Source organism: Anabrus simplex, chromosome 3 (assembly GCF_040414725.1).
Source record: "Anabrus simplex isolate iqAnaSimp1 chromosome 3, ASM4041472v1, whole genome shotgun sequence".
Lineage (NCBI taxonomy): Eukaryota > Metazoa > Arthropoda > Insecta > Orthoptera > Tettigoniidae > Anabrus > Anabrus simplex.
This window is the reverse complement of record NC_090267.1, coordinates 82,186,149-82,205,477: the sequence shown is the minus strand read 5'-3', so window position 1 is coordinate 82,205,477 and position 19,329 is coordinate 82,186,149. Positions and strand designations below refer to the sequence as shown.

The window sequence follows — 19,329 nt, the reverse complement described above, 5'->3', positions numbered from 1 at the left end:
TCTTAAATATGAACTCTACCCCGATTCTGGCTAATAACTACAACAGAGCTGGTAAGCGATCGACTGTGGGGCATATATTCATACGGGTGTTGTGTGCGCCCCCCTGATTACTTCCCACCTTTGTTGACATGCTGTACAATGAAAATTGCTGTTTTACAACATGTTTTTTTCTTATTGCAGGTGCTGGCCCATTGTTCACCCTCCAGGAAGACGAGATGGAGCTGGGACTAGGAGTGCACGGTGAAGCAGGCATTGAGAGACTCAAGGTATTGTCTGATCATTAGGCCTATATCAGGTGTTCAGGATGGTTTATCAATCAGTGCTTTTAAACATAGATTATTTGGCCCTTTATATTGTTACAGTCACAACAGGAAGTACCGTATTTCTCCAAATCCAAGATGACCCCCACTTTTTCCTTCAAAAACATTAAATCAGGCTTAAAAAGTGCTTTGTGAAATCATAATTTTATTCATAAGAAATTTAATTTTAGAAATAAATTTATGCACATAATATCATGTAAACCTTACCTACTTCCTTAATCATTTTCATTAGAGGTATCTGATAGTGCCTTTGAAAGTTCAGGGAATTCTTCTTTATGAGCCTGCATTCGCATCGCATCTCGTGTTATGGCCATTCAGACCTTGCATTTTTTGTGCACATACCTCACAATTTCATGTTCAAGTTCTTTAAAGCATCCTTGTTGCGGGCGACTGAATACTTCTCTTGTACAGTATGCATTTTTAGACAATTTTTGTCTTCATGCCATGGCTTTAGTTATGGCATATTTTCTTGCAGCTGCACAATTATTCTTTATTTCCACATGTTCAAACTTAAAATTGGCATCATAATATCGATGAGAACCCACTGAAAATTTGTCAGCAATACCTGTTCCACATGTCTCTACAATACGACGATCCATCAGGAAAATATTGCTGTTGTCTATAAAGTTGTTACTTTTACTAAGCATAGGGTACAACCGGATGTCATTTTGGTTGGCTTCAAAGGCTAGCGATGTATAACAAAGACGCGGATATTGAAGGTCAACGAGTTTTATGCCCCATGTTATGGTCATTCACCCTTGCGTTTTTCTGCACACATACTTCACAATTTCATGTTCGACGTCTTTAAAGTGTCCTTGCTGCGGGCCACTGAATGCATTTTTTGTACAGTATGCATTTTGAAGCTATCTTTGTCTTCACACTAATACCAAACATTGGCGTTAGTTATGCCATTCTTTCTTGTGGCTGAAAAATTATTCCTCATTCCGTGTGTTTAATAACCATTAACTTAAAACTAGCATCATAATATCCATGAGAATTTGTTGAAAATTTGCCAGCAATACCTGTTCCACGTGGCACTACAATATGACGATCTATCACGAAAATATTCCTCCGTCTATAAAACTGTTACTTTTACTAAGCATTACAGCAGACGCATTATAACTCTGCCACTGAGTAGCCAAGGCCTTTCTAAGAATTCAAAGGGTCGCATCCTTTCTACTCCAATTTGAACGACATTTACTGCACAGCTGGGGCTCGGAAGTACATCATGTTCGACCTTGCAATTAGCTCAAGAGAGTAATATTTTGATGACATGTGGATTTCGGAAACATTTCTGTGGAGGCTTGTAAAATGTCATTCTCTCTTCACTATTTTCCGAGAAACCAGTGACGTTACATGGAGGGACTGTACAACCAGTTGCTGCGGCTAGCGATGTATAATAAAGACGCAGGCGTTGATGATAAACAAGTTTTGTGCATTTGCATGGGGAGGGGTGTGAAGGGAAGCAGCATGGTAACCGTGGTAGCTACCAGTGGTGTTCATTACTGTTAGGTCGCAAATGCAAAACTACCCTTGATTTTTAACATGAAATTCTGAGAGAAACATTCGTCTTGGATTCAGAGAAATACAGTATTTTTAAACCAGTTTAAACTGTAAAGTAACCATTAAGTAATCTCTCTTCAGCTAGAACCAACAGGTAATACACATCACGTGATTGGTCAGATCAGGATCAGCCTGCCACTGTATGTGACAGTAGATGGTACGACCTGCGACTATCTGGCTGAGGCTCAAGCGGTCATACAAAACTTGGCACCCAAAGTGGGACCAGCACCTATGGGCAGAAAAGCCCTCCCTTTGGAGGCTAGGTGAAACCTTTGTGTAGAAAATGACATATACTGTAAATTCACCATGAAAAAGAACATGGTCAATGGTTTAGATGGATTCTAGTTCCAACGGCAGATAAAATGGAAGAACTTTCTCCTGTCAGCAATGTCTGTACTTCAGAGAAGCAGTTGCAAAAGGCATCTGTTCTCCTGAGGTACAGCCTAAAGTTATACCTTGGCAGTAGATATAAAATGCCTCTGGGAGTGGTAACCCCACTGTAATAATAGCCCGTGTGTGACATGGTACTTCGGAACTTACCTTGGAAAAGGTTCGGGCATACCCTGCTGCAAGCAACGTGCAGTTTCCTGGACACTGGGGGAATTGAGAAAAATGGGCAACCAGTAGCGAACATTATGAAGGTGGACTTAATCAACCTTATGACCCTGACGGTAAAGGCAGAAGAAGTGGTGGATTTTATGGAGATAGAGGATACAGAAATGATGGGGCCGAGCAATGTTAAGTGGAAGGGGAAAGAAAAGAAGAGAACGAGGAAAGGATATACACTATATTGGAGTGGTGGCAGAGAGGTAAGGAATGCAGTGGGCCTGATAATTTCAAAATAGCTGGAGAAGTATGTTGGATATGGTGGAGTACATCAGCGACAGGATAACAAAAATTAGACTAAATGAGGAATGAAGTGAAGGACTTCATACAAGTGTATACAATACAGACAGGGAACAAAGAGGAGGATATTGAGGAATTCCTGGAGAAACTAGAAAAGGAGAAAACTGATGGAGAAGTGATTATCATAGGAGACTTAAATACAGAGGTGGAAAACAAAAGACAAGGAAAGAAAGAAGTAATTGAACCATATTGATATACGAAAAGGAATGAAGGAGATAAACTAGTTGAGCTTTGTGAGAGAAATGGAATGATTGGGGGTAACACATAGTTTTGGAAGAAAAATGACAGGAAAATTTACAAGGTATGGCTGGGGTAACAGAAGAATAAAATCAGTAATTGATTACTTTCTGGTGGAAAGGACAAGTCGCAGACAGTTGATGGATGTTAACAGCTTTACAGGAGAAGCATTCGATGGAGATCATAGAGTTGTGATAGCAAAACTGAGAGTGGGAAAAATGGAAAAATTAAAGGAGATAAGAGATAGTAAAATAAAAGTGTGGAAATCAAAAGATAAGAATGTACAGCCAGAATTTCTGGAGATACTGAAACAAAAAATTCCAGTGACTGACGTAGGAAATGTGGAAGATGAACGGTCCAACTTCAAAAGGGTATTTGTAAGTGGGGCCAACAGTGCCTGTGGTAGAACATTGACAAGAGGGAAAGAAAAGGAGAAACCATGGTGGAAAGGACAAGTCACAGACAGTTGATGGACATTAACAGCTTTACAGGAGAAGCATTTGATGGAGATCATAGAGTTGTGATAGCAAAACTGAGAGTGGGAAAAATGGAAAAATTAAAGGAGATAAGAGATAGTAAAATAAAAGTGTGGAAATCAAAAGATAAGAATGTACAGCCAGAATTTCTGGAGATACTGAAACAAAAAATTCCAGTGACTGACGTAGGAAATGTGGAAGATGAACGGTCCAACTTCAAAAGGGCATTTGTAAGTGGGGCAGACAGTGCCTGTGGTAGAACATTGACAAGAGGAAAAGAAAAGGAGAAACCATGGTGGAATGAGAATATTAGAGAAGCAGTGAAAGAAAAGAAGGAAGCATGACAAGAATGGATGTATATAAAAAGAAGAAAGCAAAAGGAAGTATCTTGATAATAAAAGGAAGTGTAAGAAATTGGTAAGAGAAGAAAAGTTGGGAAGAATTTACACAAAAGATGGAAACTGATGGAGCTGTATGGAAATTGTGCAGAGGAGAAAATAGTAATAAATCCTTAAATTTTTCATAGCTTACAAATTCTTCTTTCACCAGTATGTATACTTACGCACCTTTCAGTTTTCTATGATAAACACTTCAGCGCTGGGAGAAAAATCCCACATCCTTAATACTTCTTCTTAGTCATGATTCAACTCCTATTATAATATCTGGTATATATATATATATATATTTATTTATTAAATTACATCATTTAATTCCTTTCATTACAATAGTTTCAAGAGCCTCCGTGGCTCAGACGGCAGCGTGTCGGCCTCTCACCGCTGGATACCGTGGTTCAAATCCCGGTGACACCATGTGAGATTTGTGCTGGACAAAGCGGAGGTGGGACAGGTTTTTCTCCGGGTACTCCGGTTTTCCCTGTCACATTTCATTCCAGCAACACTCTCCATTATCATTTCATCGCATTTATCACTCATTAATAAAAATCACCTTGGGAGTGGCAACCCCATTGTAATAACAGCCTATATATGTTTCATTCATTACATCCCTGACCCGGTCAATAACTGGAAAACAGGTTGTAGGTTTTCATTTTCACAATAGTTTCACAGTTTAACAACTTTATTTCATCCTTACTTGCCTTCCACTCCCTCTACTCTCATCACTGCTTCCTAGTCCTCCCCATTGCCCTGAATGTACCTTCTTATAATCCTTCTAAACAAACCCCCTAACTTAACTAACCCTTATGGTTCAAGTGAAAGCCATCTGATCGCAGATCCCTTTCTCCTACCCACCCATTCACACATCAGGCACGGTACATCTGGACGAATTAAGGTGAAAGTCATTTTTCTGGTGTCTGTTAGTGGTGCAACTTCAACAACCGTTGTACGTTTTCTCTTGTTGAGGAAAAGCTTAGTTATAATGGAGGCAGGAGGAGGGGAGGGAGATAATGAAAGAAAATGTGGAGCAAACCAAAGGAAATGTATGTCTGGAACCCTTGAACGAGAATACACTGCATGCTCTATTGGAAGTACAAATAATGTTCCCTGGTTACGGGAATTTTACGCTGATTGATGTAGAGGCCAAGGAGGTATATAAAACACAACAGAGATGTTGATCAGAGTCAAGTTGTTATTGGACTGTTCACTATTGTTATCAACAGTGTTCAAATTTGACTTCAAATTCTGACTTAAAAATACTGGTACTGATAGTGTTGAAATATTTGTCTTGTTATGTTGTCTATTTTCTCTATCCTTGACTATGCACATTTCTCTTCCTCTCTAGCCTGATCTTATCACTTTAAGCAGAGGTCCATTCTATGTTGACAGTTATGGTTTAAAAAGTTTGCACTATCCTTTCAAAAATTAATATATTTATTACACAGGGTGTTTCAAAAATAGCAAGCAAAATTGCAGGGTTGGATTTTTCATATGTAGAGAATAAAAGAAAGTTACTGTATATAAACAAAAATCTGGAAATTCATAATTTGTAAGATTTCAGACTCTAAAGCATCATAAGCTGGAATGTTTTTTGGTAGAATGTAGAATGTAGAATGTAGTTAGAATTTCATGTAATGATGCACGCTATTAGTTACCTCACAAGATGTGTTAGAAATGCCCACCCCCTGCCATAATGCAGGCTCCTGCTTGTTGTCTCACTGCGCTCTGAACATGCTCAACACTGCCTACTGTTATATCACTCGATCAGTCTGAAGAATTCTTCTACGAAGTGTAGCTTTAATCTCCACAATAGTCATGTATTACATCATCATCATCATCATCATCATCATCATCATCATCATCATCATCATCATCGTCATCATCATCGTCATCATCATCATCATCATCAACTTTAAGTATCCCACACAAAGAAGTCCAATGGGTTTATATCATGCAAGCATGGAGTCCAAGCAGTTGGTTCCTTTCAACTTATCCAGAGAGCAGGATAACATGAATTAAGATGCTCATAGACATAGACTAAAATATGCAGGGTCACCGTCATGCATGAAGTACGTCCCTTGACAAAGTGCTAGTTGCATGTCTTCCAAGAGAGACTGATACCCCAGTAATTACTAATTACAATTACAAACCTGCAAATTTGCTCTGTATTTTAGAAACAAATTGTATAAATCCAAGTGAGATAAAAGAGGCACTAATTTGATCATTAAGAGATAAAATCTTGCTAGGTTTGCTCAGCAGATGAGGTTGTGGGGATGATGTTGGACCGCCTACTTAGCAGCCTGTCTCTGTCATCGGGAGAAGATGTGGCAGTGCTTGTGAATAACTTGGGAGCATCGTCGCAGCTCGAACAGTGGCTCATGTGTGGACTTGTTCAGCAACAGCTCAGTAAGTGTATTTCTATATCACATCTTCTTTCTTCATGCAGCTCTACCTCCCCACCGCCATTACGTATAACTGGTCTAGCTTTTGTTCTTTCATACTGAAACTGTAATAACTATATTTTTGTTCAAACAGTTAGTTTCCAGAAGGGAACCATGATTTAATTTCACTGATTTGAATGTATGAGTATCAATCAATTAGTCACCGGTGATCTGCATGTAAGGCTGTCGCCCAGATGGCAGGTTCCCTATCAGTTGTTTATCTAGTGTTTCTTTTTTAAATGACTTAAAAAAACACACACACACTCTCTCTCTCTCTCTCTCAAGACTAACTAACTCTGAGAGAGAGAGAGAGAGAGGAAAATAAGAAAGGAACGTCCAGCTCCATGGCTAAATGGTTAGCGCCCTGGTCTTTGGTCACAGGAGTCCCGCGTTCGATTTTCGATTCCCAGCAGGGCCAGGAATTTTGACCAGCATTGGTTAATTTTGCTGGCCTGGGGGCTGGGTGTATGTGTTGTCTTCATCATCATTTCATCCTCATCACAACGCGCAGCTCACCTACGGGCGTCAGATCGAAAGACCTGCACTAGTGAGCCAAATTTGTCCTCAGACACTCCCGGCATTAACAGCCATATGCCATTTTAAAAAATAAAAGGAACACATATACAGTAAAACCTCATTAAAATGTTCCTGCTGGGACAACAAAAAAGAATGTGTTAAGCAAGAAAAACGCACTAAATATATGAATAAAAACTATCCAACAGGTATATGGAAACCCTAGATACGATTTTTGCCGATACGATGGCATTTTTGGTTGTGTATCCACGGGTACAGTGAAAACTATATCTACCATTTCTAAAGATGAGAGGAGAATATTTTAAAATGTGAAAAAATCAAGACAACAAATACGGAAACTTTTTCCACTGGGAATTATAAAATAACAGCAGTGCACTGAAAGGTGTGAAAAACACCAGACAACAAATATAAAAACATTTCCAGAAGAACCCATGAAAATATCAAGCATTACTGCACATCACATTCTTTCTAAGACACATGGTGGTACAAGCCTTTAATTACGGACCAGTGGGTTATTAAAGATTGTTTTCTGGTCAAACTCTTAGACAATGAATTGGAAGTTACACTCGACCTCAACCATGCGCAACTGAAACTTTGGCCACCATTTTAAATCCGACAAAACTTTGATTCAACCAACTTGAATGATTGAGTCGGAACTCGAAGTGGGAATTTCAACATTCGCGCCACCTCTGCATGCTTAAAAGATGTGGGTGCCAGTCCACTTTCTTATCGTTTTTATTTTGTCTTCACTAAAAGAAAATTCATGACTTTTTTCTGATCCAAAACTAGCCTGTCACAAAACAAATGTGCACCATGCTAGTCAACTTCACACAATTACGTTCCTAATCCAGATGTAGGCTATCAGGCGACAAATATTCTCTACCCTTCACTGTACCACTCAACAAAAAATACATTTTTAATTTCTGAATGGAGTGGGAAAAACAAGCACAAACAGGCTCACTATGTTATTCAGCACTCTCGCTGCTAATCGGCAAGCAAAACTGAACATTCCTGAGGCTAAAAGCTTGCTCCCCGAAGGTGTAACTTATCCTGTGAAGTTCAGGAATTCAAGGCTTTTTCCTGTTATCAGACAACTGTAGCGACAGCTCTTTCTTACCCGAGTTGGAAATCATGTTCCTTTCCCAAGGGATGACAAATAACTTTTTCAGGGCTAGAAAAATGTTATCATTCTAAGCGGTAATAATGAAAATTTGTGATGCAATAAGTGAGGTAGTTTTATATAGATTTAATTCAATGAGAATAGGGACTTTGAATTTACGACACCGAGCTCGATAGCTGCAGTCGCTTAAGTACGGCCAGTATCCAGTATTCGGGAGATAGTAGGTTCGAACCCCACTGTCGGCAGCCCTGAAAATGGTTTTCCATGGTTTCCTGTTCTCACACCAGGCAAATGCTGGGGCTGTACCTTAATTAAGGCCACGGCCGCTTCCTTCCCACTCCTAACCCTTTCCTGTCCCATCGTCGCCGCAAGACCTATCTGTGTCGGTGCGACGTAAAACAACTAGAAAAAAAATTTACGACATGCTAGGCGGGGAAACATGTTAATGAGGAATGCACTAACGAGGTTTCACTGTAATAGGGTGAACACAATGGCAGGTCAGTGTGGGAAGCAGGAATAACATGTTACAAACAGCTGTAGTGGTAATGTACATACGATGCTGAGATAATATAGTTATAGAATTAGTTAATATATAAAGCTTAAGCATAAAAGTCCTAGAAGAAGAGGCACAAATAATAATAATAATAATAATAATAATAATAATAATAATAATAATAATAATAATAATAATAATAATAATAATAATAATAATAATAGAACGATGGAAACACGCAGTGAGAAGGAGCTAGGCCAAGAGAAAAGAATATAGGAACAAGAGAAAACCAAAGGTTAACAATATATATAAGATATATTTAACAATAAATAAAGGAATAATTAAATATTTCACAACAAGATAATAAATCAAAGACAAGAGTTTGATAGATAGTGAAGTATATAGAGGAAACCTCAGAAGATAAGACAAATGTGCCAAAATTACAATATAGATTATAAGAAATGCATCAAAAACCGTATGGATAAATATAAAGCGTACAATGAAGAATAATAAAAGCCGAATAAAAAGGAGCAAACCTGAAAGAAAAAATACGAAAGGAAGGGAAAGGGGAAATTAAGTAAGGATCGAACTGGGGAAAGGATTCTCTTCACCGGGTGTGTTTATGCTGCGGGATCTGTTATTATGATTATTATTACAGAAAGTAGCATTGGTCCAGGAAGCAGACAATGTGATTTCAAAATTACATTGTCCATAGCACAGTTCATGATTGAAAAGTTTTAGTAGAAATAAAGTCTTGCATATGTGATTTTTATACAAAATAAGCCGGCAAAAGCAAAGTTCAGCTGGGGCAGAAGGCCCAATAAAAAATTTAATGTCAAAATAACATTATGATAAGTCTTGCCAACCAAATTACTTGAAGAAATAACAGTCCAGATGGTAATGACAATATAGAACGTAGCACAGTTGTTTCGGTGCTCCACCACTTCAAGACGAAGGCAGACTCAATTTTTAGAGCGGCAGAGCAAGAATATATAGCAGTACAGAAACATCGAGAAAAGTAAAGAAGCTGAAAGCCAGCATGTTCCAGAAATGTCATAATCACATGTCCAATAGAGGTAAGCACCAGCACACACACAAGCGGAGAAGGCGATGCATGGAGAAGATGATGTCAGAGTCACATGATGAATGGAGTAGACATACGACAGGAGAGCAGAGCAGAGCAGTAGAATGAGTGAAGCAGCGGCGGCGTGATCGGAGAAAGAGCAGCATGTGGAGGTAGGGAGATCATAACAAACAGAAACAGCAGATGAGTACAGATATGGAAACTCAAAATAACAAGGACAATCTCCATATCTTCACACACACTGCCGTCTTCAAATAAATTGGCTCTCTCTTCATCAATCCCAGCTGTTCTAAACCCATCTCTTCTTAACCCCTGACGTGCTCGTTTCTGCTTCCCAGCTTCATCATGAGGGCGGGCATCAACACCAGTGTTCTTCCCAGAAATTTTCGTCAGCCAGGCGTCAGGAATGAGTAGCCGGGCAGGAAATAGGGCATAAAAAATGGATATGATAACATTTCAGTGTTTTCCCCTCAGGGCATTAATAATATTGGACAGGTAAACATTAACTGCAAAATTGAACTATTTTAGTGTTATCACAAACAATCACATAACAGAGTATTTTGAACTTCTAGTGTTCTACTGTTCGTTCATAATCATGTAACACGAGGACTTAACATTTCGTTGCTGTGGAGTGCCATACAGGTTTATGACGCCATGCGAATCGCACGCGACTCCATGCTAAACCAGGCACCACTCGTGCACGACACTATGTGGTAGTCGTTAAACATTTAAACTCTGATGTAATTGATGCAATTATTCTGACAATAATGAAGATTTGTCATATAAATAAACAGTTTTACAGTATTTAAATTTAAATTTGGAACACCCAACGACTCGAATATATATTAATATTATCAAACTAGCACATATCTAGATTATGTTAGCCAGGCGGTCTGTAAAAATGGCAGGGTGGTCCGCCCATTAAAAAGATTGTGGGGAAAACACTGAACACTCATCGAGTGGCCATCTCGACAGATCTTCAGTCTTGATGTGCGATAAGTGTACGATAAGAGGAAAGTTGGATAACTACAGGAAAAGGGAAGAAACATAAGTGAGAGATAAATACAGGTGGTAAAAGAACAGGAACACAGGACAAACACAACAGGGGAAAAGGATCCCAATGGGATAATAATATAAATACAGGAAAGGAACCAATAAGTGATAGATCAAATCAGAGAGTTGGGTGGGGTGGGGGGGATAAAAAAGGATCACAATGGCAGATCAGTGTGGGAAGAGGGAGAAACTGAAACAGGAGACGAGGACAAACACCGAGAGGTGACTTCTTTCTTGCAAAAGACTATTGACACAACTGCAAGGTCACTACATTAGCTTTGTTGCACCTTGTTTGAGTTTCACTTAGTATAATAGCATCCTGGGAGAATACACATCACCGAGCAACTGGCTGCGCGGTTTGAGTTGCGTAGCTATCAGCTTGCATTTGGGAGATAGTGGGTTCAAACCTCACTGTCAGCAGCCCTGAAGATGGTTTCCATTTTCACACCAGACAAATGCTGGGGCTGAACTTTAATTATGGTCATGGTTACTTCCTTCCTACTCCAAGCCCGTTCCTCTCCAATCATTGCCTTAAGACCTATCTGTGTTGGTGTGACATAAAACAAATTGTAAAAAAAAAAAAAAAAAAAGAGAAATGTATACACATCTTCTACATAATATGATCCACTTCTTCCACTTATGTGTTCCCTATCTGGCATTCAACTCTATTACGTTTTTTCCTTACTGCAAATATAAATTACTGTATTTTTATTATTATCATTATTATTATTTTGTGTATGTAAGTCTTCCCACAGCATTTATAGATTGCTGTGAAGACAAAGAGTACCTAAAATTAGCATGGGTTTGGTGCAGCTTTGTTTTAAGAATATCCTCCATCCAACAGATGGTTTACGACTCAAAATGGGACTTACAAGCTTTGAATCGACAGACATCCTCAAACTTCAGTGCAGTGTTGTTCCAGTTGGTTTTTGTCATTATGGAGAGCTTTTAAGAAAAAACTGACTCCATCTCCTACAGAAGATGATTACTAAAGCACTTGTAAATAACAACTACAAAGTTCACAAGGAGGTCCATTGCGTGGCTGAAGGTGGAAGTACCTCCTGAATAGACATCACTGCACTGGACTTGACAAGGGAAAGAAGTATTATAACTGACTCTATGGTACACTTCGAAAGAATCTGGACTGGGCGAGTTCGCCGCACGGTTAGGAGCGCGTGGCTGTGAGCTTGCATTTGGGAGATAGTGGGGTTAAACCTCATTGTCAGCAGCCCTGAAGACGGTTTCCATTTTCACACCAGGCAAATGCTCGGGCTGTACCTTAATTAAGGCCATGGCCGTTTCCTTCCAACTCCTAGGCCTTTCCTATCCTATCATTGCCATAAGACCTATCTGTGTTGGTGGACGTAAAGCCACTAGCAAAAAAAAACCAAGAAGTTTGAATTAGCCGGCAAGTGTTGACTGGGAGAAAATAGAAATATATGAGCCAACAATAAAGTACTTTTGGAAAACATATAACATTAAAGAATTGATAATTGCAATATTATTCCAAGTAGCCTGTGTAGTGGCTTCCACTATATGCACTAGCCATACGTCTTGGTATGTGTGCGACTTACCAAGTGATGAGCCCAAATTGGCACACTGTAGTGAAATACTGGCAACCAAGGACGAGTTGGCCGGAAAATTTATCATTTTCAATAACGGACCAATTATATGGGAATTATGAATTTACTCATTCAGGACAAATATTTGAAGTTCCGTATGGGAATCAAAATATGTATTAAAAAACTGTATGTTCAGATGGTCGGAAGCTATGGGACAATCCAAAGATCTGTTGCAGAATTCTTCAAATCCCTTGGGATCCAGCTGCAGATTTGCTGGGATATGGTACTGTGCATTTTGAAGGGGTCAATCCAGATATTGCATAACCTGAGAAATTCATGTATAGCCTATAATTCTCTTGTAATTATCCTATTCCAATCAAACTGTTGCTTCCAGTTTTCTCACCTTACTTAACTACAGTTTCAGTGTTTAAATAACTGTATAATATACATTGGTATATTCTGTCCTAGTTGGAAACCCAAATTGTTTGGGAAGTTAAGGTAAATAAATAAACATACCGGCATTTAGAAATTTATTTCTTTTATTCCATTTTTTAAAATTTGGATTCTCACGACACAGTAATATCAATAAGTAAGAGTGTTGAGCATGACCTGGGATAATAACAAGCAAACAAGAATAATAATAACCGGAACACATACCCAGAAATCCCAAGGAAAAGGCCGTTGCGACTTGTAGAAGCAAGGGCACAAGAGACCGAGTGAATCAATTAAAACTAAGTTTAATTAATAATTGGCTGAAATAACAAATCCTCAGAGTTGATTTTTTTGAAAGAAAACTTTAATAGAACCTAAATTAATCAAAACAGACTTCCGACCTTGCCAAAAAATCTACAAGTTAAAATTTATCAAATATCAATTAATTGAAGATTAATTAAGAAATAAAAAATTATTAACACCAATTATTACAATTATTGAACGGTAATCACAGGATACCACCTGAAAACCTTTCTAATGCACTATCTTGGTTATCTTTGATGCATGAAAACGGTCATCAACCACCAACTTCACGCAACTTCAATTATCTGGGAGAAGAAAATCAATAAACATGCAAATAAAACCCACAAGGAGGACAAATAAATCAATATCACTCTTCCAAGCGTTACTTTAATTACGTTAGTATCACAAGACTGCAGAAAGTGACCAGCACGCACGAAAAATCATATGCCCAACAGACGAATGTCAAGTGTCATCAATAATTAACCGATACTCACATGTCAGACACAACAGAGCAACGCCCACCAACCGTTTGCATTCTATTACATGGCTGCATAACACATGACCACCACAATAATCAAAATGGCTACTCGAATGTACCGAGGAATTCATTAGAAAAGCTTTCTCCTAAATATTTTACTACCTCAAATGGTGGTTTGAAAATCTTCAAATAATAAACATCATTTATTAAAATAAATTAAGGAAAAGAAATTAAACCACCTTATAAGTTATAGTGATGCTATGTACATTATCACTCTTCTTAGGAGCTCCTCTACATAGATTTGTTCTCTTACGTCCATGAAACTTTAAATAACTGTATCAAGAAGCTAAAATTAATTACATTATTACAAATTACAATTGAAACCCCAATGATAATTGAACATTACATAGTCAGGATCACGACCTGTTTCTCAAATATTTCCGAATCCCAAAAATCCGAAAGATTGGATTCATAATTTTCACACATAGTAACGCCGAAAGTTTCCCATTTCTCTTAACACCACGAAATAGTAAATTTCGTTGACTAGGTTAGCCCAGTAGGAAAGATCATTGAAGTATACTCACAAGGTCGGAGAATAGTAACTGATTAAATTAAAACAAACCAAGTCTTCGGGCCTTATGGCCCAGATGGATAATCCATTATCTTGGATCTAGTCCCAACACTATTTTCACCGTCCTCGAGTGAGTAATCTTATCCGTTAATGCACAACCAGAGCGTAGCTTGCAATGTGTCTTCTTCAATCTAATAATCAGGAAAAACAACTGCCTTCCTCGTTCATTGTCGAATTACACCGTTTATTGCATAGCAAGCTCATCTTCTCGAGGCTAGAGAGCAGCACATACTAGCGACCAGGAAGCCAAGTACCAAGCCGGCCGCTAGAAAACGTTTCATTACCGATCGGAGGATAAGGCAATACAATCTCGATGTTCAAACTCACTGAAACGTCGACAATTATATGAAGGCATAAATGAGCCGCAAAATACATCGTACCATGCAACGAGTCATTCAAAATCCATTACAGCCTCCCCCTCGGAAGGATCAACATGGGGTGGGACATAACAAGCAAGCTCGATGAAAACAATCAGCTTATCCCAGTAATATATAAGAAAATGTTCTTTCTTGCGGTAATCAACATTTACATGTCTCAAAGTTAGTTGAGATATACTTAGGGTCATGCATAATGAAGCGATACTGATCTCTCCCAGTTCGTTAAAGTTCATTTAAGTCCATAGCTCCACACTGCATATAACCAGGACGCCTATCTTGCTTGAAATGTTCTCATAACACCAAAACAGTTAATGCAGCACGAGTAGTACACAAGTAATTGGAGTTCGCTCAAACATAACAAGATTTCACAGATATATCCTACACGAAGAAGACAGGTCATACATACTTAAAACATAGTATTAATTCTCTCTTAAACTTAATTCGGGGCTTCAATTACAGAGGAAGGCATGACTTCTTGGATGATAATGGTATTACACCAAATTCTTTTTTTAAAAGAAAACACAGAGAAAAGTAAAAGAAAAAGAGAAAATAAGATAAATAAGGAATCATAAGCATCTTCAAATAATAAGTCAGTGCAACAAATTCTACATTATATAGATAAGAAAAGTGTTTTTCCACCAATCAATACACAATTTATTTTAAATAGATTAAACTAGTACCGGTTTCGGCTCTTTAATGGCCATCATCAGCTAGTACATGGTTTGTTTCCAGCCATTAGACAATTCACAAGTTGTTATTGTATTAGACATCCGGATGTCTAATGGGGGATGGAAATGTATACAGTAGCATGTAATTAAAATATCAGTAGTCAAGGTAAAAAGTTACATTAAGTTAGAACATGAGTATGTAGGACATATTAAAACATATGGGTCATAATATAAAACACTTAAAAAGTTTACCACATTAAAATTTGGTAAGTATAGGTAGACACTTGTTAAAAATTTTTAGTTCATGTTACATAGGTTCCATTCTTCTATCTTCTGTGTAGTTCCTTTGCTTTTATGTTATGTTGATTTTAGCTGTGTATGGTAATCTTCGAGAAAGTTCTGAAGCTGGTATGCGTCATATTGATATGGACCTTTGTCATGAAGAAATTTTTTATATTGTGTTATATATTCCACCTTGTAATGTACTTGGTAAGTTTTAATATAGTAAACAGCAGGTCTTGAGTTTGAATTAGAAGTAGTTGGTGGCAACACCTCTCTCGTCTACGTTTGTGGTTGTAGTCTGTAAAGATAAGGTAATATAAGTATACCGGTGGTGTGTGTATGAAGGAATGCCTGGTGTGTGTATGGAAAGAGTACTTACTTTAGTTGTTGTGGAAGTCTTGTGCCGATGTGTTTGAAGGCTTGTTGTGTTCTACTGCGAGTGCGTCTGGGGCTCATATTAGCTGTGGAGCGGGATGTAGGTGGAGGGGAAGAAGGAGTGGCCGTTGGGAAGTAGGGGCGGGGTCGTGCTTGTGATTCGTTGGTTTGTTGGAGCGTGTGTTTACTATTTTGAGGTAATCATTCTTTAGTGCCGGAATGGCTTTGTCAAAAATGATGCTGGTTTTTTCAGTAATATCATTAATGTTATGATTGGTCTAAAGAAATGTAGAAATCTTCGGTTATGTTGAGCAGTGGGCCCTTGGAGTTTATGTTTAGTATCGTCATGTCGTTATTGATGTCTGTGAAACTATGCTTGGATTCTTCTACATGTTGGCCTATTGATGAGAAATGGTTATGTTTTACTGCATTTATATGTTCATTGTAACGGATGGTGAAGTTTCTGCCTGTACGTCCTATGTAACTTGTGTCACAGTTGTTACATTTGATACGGTAGACACCTGATTGGTTGTATTTATTGTTATTATTGACTGTTTTAGTGTTATGTATAATGTTGGTTCGATGACAACAACCCTACACGTTTGTTTAGGTTAGGTTTACTAATAGCGCAACTCTTGCAAGACTTAACCATGGACTTGATGTCCCGATCCATGTTTTTCCAAATAAAGAACTCCCTTATTTTCGACCTAGTTTTGAAGTTACCCAAATGTCCACCAGTGGGACTATCATGATAATATTGAAATTTGGCAGGAATCAAAACCTTGGGTACAACGATCTTTATCTTTTTATCATGATGGAATTGACAACAGAGTACGCCTTTTACTAAGGAACAGGGATTGATAATTTCACCAGACTTAATTCTTTCTAGAATTTCTCCCAACTGAGAATCATCATTTTGGTGCAGACCAATATCTTGATACAACATGGGAAGATTAGTCAAAATAGGACTCACTGTTACCAAACCAACTTGAGTTATACACTTCTCTTCCGACTTTTCACCAATCTCCTCTCCATCAAACATGCGACTAAGCCCATCAGCGATTACATTTTCTGTTCCACGAATGTGCCAAACATTAAAATTGAAGTCAGAAATTCTCAGCGCCCACCTTGTTAGTCTTCCCGTCCTTTTGGGCCTTTTCAGAACCCAGGAAAGAGCCTCATTATCGGTCTCTAAATCAAAATTAACGTGCTCCACATAAACACGGAATTTCTCCAATGAAAATAGTACCGCTAGACACTCCAATTCGTAGATAGAATACTTCCTTTCCAGAGGAGAGAGAGACCTAGACGCATAGGCGATAGGTCGTCTACCCATTTCTGACTCTTGCAATAAGACTCCCACAATAGCCTTCCCAGAGGCATCAGTTTGGATTATGAACCGTTTATTGAAATCAGGAATAGCAAGAATTGGAGCATTACTAAGAGCTTTTTTCAAGGCCTCAAACGCTCTTTGTTGAGGATATTCCCACACAAATTTGACATCTTTTCTACGTAAGGAATTCAAAGGAGCAGCAATTTCTGCATAATTAGGAACACACTTTCTGAAGAAATTGGTCATGCCAATGAATCTGGCAATTCCTTTTACATCTTTAGGAGGTTTAAAATCATGAATAGCTTGAGTACGGGCATGATCAATGGAAACACCCTGTGACCCAGGAAAGAGATCTGAGATTTGGCAAAGTTGGTTTTAGAAAGCTTGACTGTTAAACCTGCTTTCTTCAATCTTTCAACTACCTCCTGTACATGCTTGAGATGATCTTCAAAATTTGCTGAATACACGACCAGGTCATCGAGGTGATTTATTACAAACTTAAATTTCACGTCCCCAAACACAGAATCCAGTAATAGTGTTAACACGGCCGCTCCAGTCGACAATCCAAAAGGGATCACCGTGTACTCATACAAGTTCCAATTGATGGCAAAAGCCGTGAGGGGAATAGATTCCTCATCTAGAGGCACTTGGTTGTATGCCTGATTCAAATCGAAGGTCGAAAAATAATTAGCACCATGGAACCAAGAGAAGCAAGTGTGCAGATCAGGTAAAGACACTGATAGCATGACGATCTTACGATTTAATTCTCTGTAATCAACTACTGGCCTGTAACCTCCAGATGCCTTGGGTACCAGAAACATCGGGGACGAATATGGGGAGATAGAAGGTCTAATGACACCATCCTGGAGCATCTTATCAATGATTTTCTTTAATTCCACCATCTTAGGTGGGGCTAACCTATAGGGAGGAGATCTAATGGGAATCTTGTCTGTTACATCAATGTGGTATTTAAGAACATTAGTCAACCCCAGCTTATCAGTGAAGACCTCAGGATACATCGCACAAAGATCACAAATTTTACAAGCTTGGTCGTGAGGCAGGTGATCAAGATCTAACTTGTCACTTTCACTTTCCTCAATATCCTCATCCAAGGCACAAGCAGGATAATTTTGAAACATTACATCCTCGTGAAAATTGAAATTTCTACCAGGACAAAACTTGAAGCTAAAATTTCTATCTTGTAAATTCAAAATCATTCCAACCTTGCCCATAAAATCAGCACCTAAAATTATTTGGTAAGATAAATCAGAGGCCACAAGACAATCTGTTTTCCAAGTGAATTCAGCAATTCTGATTTTGATTGAAATGGAACCCTGAATCCTCAATCTGTCTCCATTAGCAGTCACACAATTAAGATTAGAAGCCCTAATTTCAGGTAAATTGCAACAGCCTTTCATCTTCAGATACCATTCCTCACTCATAAGTAATACAACACTACCAGAATCGATCAACCCCAATGCAGGTTCATTATTGACTTCAAGGAAAATGGTCGAAGTTCTCGGAACGACATTACTAGAAATACCTAGCGTTTGAGGAAAGGGAACCTTATTATCCGCATGACCTTCAACCAACAAGCTCTCCTTATCTGCACTGGGTACATCAATTGGTCATCGAGAATTACCATTCCCCAGTTTAGGGCACTGTCTTTTCATATGCGACTTAGATCCGCAAACATAGCAACTAACATTTTGTCCTTGACTCAATGTACCTCGTCTTCTCTCGGAAGGGCAATTATTCCTTAGGTGATCCCTAGATCCACAAGCATAGCATTTTTTGGATGAAGAAGGGATGACAGGATGAGTGGAGATATTATTAGGCTTATAAGAAACACAGGGAGGTGGATACCTAGTGTGCCGAGACTCATCTCCATGTTTTACGTCCTCGGCAAAGGTACAAGCTTCCTCAAGTTCTTATTCAGGTGTAATATCTTTAAGGATTCGAGCTACCATCTCTCCTTCTGGTACCATGATTTTAAATACTTCACAATAAAACTTTAAATCCAGGACATAGGAAAATATACTTTCGTGCAAGAACTGCGTCCTTAAACAAGGTTTTGGAACTAGACTTTGTAATGCAAGCGACGGAATAAACCTTGCCATGATCAATTCATGAAATTTGGTTACACTTATATTATTACTTATAGCCTTTGAAATTTATCTTTTTAGAACTCCTTCACAGTTGGGAAATAATACCCTAAAAATTCCAATTGCATCCATGCAATATACGTTAGCCGGCTCAGTTAATTCTA

General features: G+C 38.5%; 1 protein-coding gene across 3 annotated transcripts in view; it reads left to right on the top strand.

Annotated features, from left to right (window-relative positions):
- The window catches only part of LOC136865996 (PTS-dependent dihydroxyacetone kinase 1, dihydroxyacetone-binding subunit DhaK), a 380,683-nt gene that overhangs the window by 223,399 nt on the left and 137,955 nt on the right, over nt 1-19,329 (top strand). For all 3 annotated transcript variants that reach the window (XM_067142600.2, XM_067142599.2, XM_067142602.2), the window contains 2 exons: nt 181-266; nt 6,141-6,300. In XM_067142600.2, the coding sequence (XP_066998701.2) occupies nt 181-266; nt 6,141-6,300 (246 nt within the window). The remainder of the gene's footprint in view (nt 1-180; nt 267-6,140; nt 6,301-19,329) is intronic.